A 4,355-nucleotide genomic window follows, 5' to 3' on the forward strand; every position below is an offset into this window, starting at 1 on the left:
AGAATTTAGGTGTATTCTTATCACTTGGCTAGTTATACAGGTATAGAAGAAAGAATCAAAATCACTGTCTGCCGGTGCAAGGTCCTTCTCTTACTGTGACAGTCTGAGGCCCTGTTCTTAGGCCAAGGCCTTTGGCTAAGCAGCAGAGGCAGCCATAAGCTGGGAAGCGAACGGTCACAGCCTCACATTCCAAACTAGTCACACTGAAAGAAGGTGCTTTTGGTCTGTTAGGAATACAATCCTGTCCTGATAGTGCCCATCGCCTCCAGAGAAAGGGAAGTGCCTAGAAAATGTAAAAGGAAACTTAGTTTGATAGCATCCTGTCTGGCAAGAACTCACTTCTCAATAGCTGGGATGTGAAATCCCTCACTTCTGTATTGTTTTGTCATTATAGTTCCCACTTTGCTATTGTTTGCCTGTATAATCTCTGTCTGGTTCTGTGATTGTTCCTGTCTGCTGTATAATTAATTTTGCTGGGTGTAAACTAATTAAGGTGGTGGGATATAATTGGTTACATAATCATGTTACAATATGTTAGGATTGGTTAGTTAAATTTCAGGAAAATGATTGGTTAAGGTATAGCAAAGCCGAACTCAAGTTTTACTATATAGTCTGCAATCAATCAGGAAGTGAGGGGGTGGGTGTGTGGGTGGGGGAGATAGGAACAGGGAATGGGGGAAGGAAATTGGAATCATGTTTTGCTAAAGGGGGAAATGGGAACAGGGAATGGGGGTAAGGAAATTGGAATCATATTTTGCTAAAGGGGGAAATGGGAACAGGGAATGGGAGTGGGGAAATTGAAATCATGTTTGGCTAAGGGTAGGAATGGGAACAGGGACACAGGTGTAAGGCTCTGTGGTGTCAGAGTTGGGAAGGGGGACACTAAGGAAGGAAACTGGATTCATGCTTGCTGGAAGTTCACCCCAATAAACATCGAATTGTTTGCACCTTTGGACTTCGGGTATTGTTGCTCTCTTTTCATGCGAGAAGGACCAGAGAAGTAAGTGGGTGAAGGAATAAGTCCCCTAACAATAATTATGAATTACAATTGCAACATTTGCTATCTATTCCATCAGCATCTAGAGCCTGGCAGGTTTTTTTTTTTTTTTTTTTTTTTAGCAGAAAAAATGACTGTTCAGAGAAGTCCACAAAAAATCCCATATATTTTGGTTTTGGCAACAAAGAACCGAACATTTTTAGCTAAAAACTGCTGAAAACTTAACATTTTCAGCTGAAATTCTCCACAAAAGAAGGAAATAAACAAACAATAAAACCTTTCTCTTTTCCAAGAGAAAGAGAGATGCTAGTGGTGATGATGATGGCCTCTACCACAGCCGGGATTGATGCCGTGGCGATCGATCCACCGGGGGTCGATTTAGCGGGTCTACTGAAGACCCACTAAATCAACTGCCGATCGCTCAGACATCAACTCCGGTACTCCACCGGAATGAGTAAGGGCAGGTCTACACTACGGCAGGGACTGAAGCTCTGAGACTGATCCACTGGTGGTCGATTTAGCGAGTCTAGTAAAGACCCGCCAAATCAAGTGCAGATTGCTCTCCAGTCGATCCCTGTACTCTACCCCCGATGAGAAGAGTAAGGTAAGTCGACTGGAGATTTTCAGTCAGTAGCTGGAGTTGCGTAGCGTAGGTCGACTTACCGCAGTAGTGTAGACATAGCCTAAGAGGAGTTGATGGGACAGTTTCTCCCATCAACCCAGGGCAGTGTGGATCCTGTGGTAAGTAGATCTAAGCTATGTTGACTTGAGTTATGCTACTAATGTAACTCAAATTGCGTCGCTTGGATCAGCTTTTCCCCCTAGTGCCGATCTGCCCTGAGACTTACTATGAAAAAAGTACCAGGAAAAAGAGTCAGGAAGACTCCGTGAGAATTTATTCTTTAATTCAGTTTTTTGGTCAAACCTTGGTGGTAAATATTTATATGTGTATAGGGTGTTACCGTGTGTGGCAAGGGAGGCCCATGTGACACTATTTAGGCTGAGATTGGCAAAGTTGCCTAGTGCTTTTGGGTGCTCATTTCCCGTTCGTTTTAATTCATTCATTTCTTTTTATTTGGGTGGGGGAGGGAAATCAGGTCTTGTGAGCTTTGAAAATTTTGGCCAGACATTTTCTGTTAGCATTTTATATATATGTATCGATGTCTATATTGATGTCAGTATCAATATGGAAATAGATATGTTAATGTTGCCTTCACCATGCAAAGATGGATGAATAGGCAGGACATTTTACATGGCAAGACACTGAGACTCCCAACCCTCCACAGACTTTCATGTTTTGTTTACCCAGCTACAGATCTACAGAGAATACTACCTAATCAAAGTTCTTCACTCACAGCAGCGGCAACATTGTTTACCTACTTTTCAGAGGCATAATTGACAAGAGATGATCCTAATCACTGGAGAATTAATGTCATTGGCATCAGTGGTGTGTGGAAGAGACCCAGAAGCACTCAAAAGATATTAAGCTCCTTGCAGAATTTGAGCCCTAGTGTTCTGAAACGTTTGTCTTTTCAAAAAGAATGTCTCTTACTGTATCAAGTTTTGTATAAAGAAATGTGCATTAATTGTATGAAAGATGAATGCTCAAAATGTGGCAGAGTCACAGAAAGAAAGAAAGAAAGAAAGAAAGAAAGAAAGAAAGAAAGAAAGAAAGAAAGAAAGAAAGAAAGAAAGGTCAATAAGGGGTAACCCTTTTCTGAAGGAATGAAATGGACCATGTCTAAGAAACTGTATCAGTTCATCTCTATTTTACTATAGGCTAAATTTTTTCCTTTAAGCTTCTATGTCTGTTTCTGAAAGCAACCTGTTTCAGAATAGTTTTTCTCAGGGACTCTTTGACCTCCTTGTTTCTCAGGCTGTAGATAACAGGGTTGATCATGGGAGTCAGGACTGCGTAGAAGAGAGAGAATATTTTGTGTAGGACCTTGGGAGTGTTGCTTGTTGGAAACACATAGACAGTAATCATGCTCATGTATAAAATTGTCACCACAGTGAGGTGGGAGGAGCAGGTGGAAAAGGCCTTTTGTCTCCCTGTGGTGGAAGGGATTCTCAGAATGGCGGTGATGATATAAATGTAGGATGTCAGGGTCAGTAGCAAAGGCACAAGTGTCCCAATGGTAGAGACAGTAAATGTCGCCAGTTGCAGAGTCTGGGTGTCACCACAAGACAGCTTTATCATGGGTGAAAAATCACAAAAGAAATGGTCAATTTCTTTGGAACCACAGAATGTTAATGGGAACAAGAAATAATTTAGTGTGCCATTGACCAGAAAACTATATACCCAGGACCCTGCCACTAGCTGGAAACAAACCCTGCCATTCATCAGAGCAGCATAGCAGAGTGGATTGCATATTGCTAAATACCGATCGTAAGACACTGCTGCGAGCAGCAGATTTTCTGTCGTTGCTATGATAGCAAAAAAATATGTTTGCACAAGGTAGCACTTAACAGAAATGGTTCCATCCCCAGTCAGGAGACTGGCCAGCAGCCTGGGCAGGATGGTGGAGGTGTAGCAGATCTCCAAGCAGGCCAAGTTCCCCAGGAAGAAGTACATGGGAGTGTGAAGGTGCTGATCAGCCACAACTAGGATAATGATGAGGATGTTCCTGACCATAGTCACAATGTAGATCACTAGAAACAGCAGAAAGAGAAGGGTCTGCAGTTCGGGGGCATTCCCAAATCCTAAGAGGATGAATTCCATGATCAGGGTTTCATTTCTTCCTTCCGCTTTCTCCATAATATGTATCTAGAAACACAAAACCATTATATCTTGATGGAGTACACGCAGTGAGGTTGTGCTGTCAGTTACATGGTTGAAAGCTGGAGTAGTTAACCTCATGCCACTGCATCTCTCCACTGGAAAAATGAAGTTGTCAATAAACAGAGGAAGACTCATATCATTAAGAAGTTGAGCTTCCAATATAGGTGAACCAAGAGCATGGAACCCTATTGAACTACAGAAATGTCCCATCTGAGACCCATAAGCTCTCTTGAACTCTAAATAGAGACTTTTAAGTTTGGATTTTGAAGTATCTTTATCACATCAGTGTCACATCAACAAATCTAGAAGATATGACAAAAAATCAATAGATTGGAAATGAAAGATGTTTAGAGTTCAACCGCGGGTACGACTCCCCTGCAGCGGGGAGGTGTAATTCCCAGCTTGGATAGACACACATGGACTAGCTTTGATCAAGTTAGCAGGAGAAAATGAGCAGTGAGAACATGGCACTAGAGGCAGCGGCTTGGGATAGCCACCTGTGTACGTACCTGGGACTGCCGATGGGATCGGGCTCGGACAGCTAGGCTGTGCCACTGAGGCTACACTGCAATTTTT

The 4,355-nt window shown here is 42.5% G+C and overlaps 1 protein-coding gene across 1 annotated transcript; it reads right to left on the minus strand.

The window, feature by feature from the left end:
- Positions 1-2,777: 2,777 nt before the first annotated feature.
- Positions 2,778-3,755, minus strand: LOC144273202 (olfactory receptor 1M1-like). Its single transcript, XM_077831731.1, has one exon. It carries the CDS (start codon positions 3,753-3,755, stop codon positions 2,778-2,780), a length of 978 nt encoding a protein of 325 aa, XP_077687857.1.
- Positions 3,756-4,355: the final 600 nt, after the last annotated feature.

This window comes from Eretmochelys imbricata, chromosome 13, assembly GCF_965152235.1.
Source record: "Eretmochelys imbricata isolate rEreImb1 chromosome 13, rEreImb1.hap1, whole genome shotgun sequence".
Classification (NCBI taxonomy): Eukaryota; Metazoa; Chordata; order Testudines; family Cheloniidae; genus Eretmochelys; species Eretmochelys imbricata.

Excerpts from the sequence above, each read along its gene's own strand:
- LOC144273202 (XM_077831731.1), bottom strand. The coding sequence starts at position 3,755 with ATGGAGAAAGCGGAAGGAAGAAATGAAACCCTGATCATGGAATTCATC.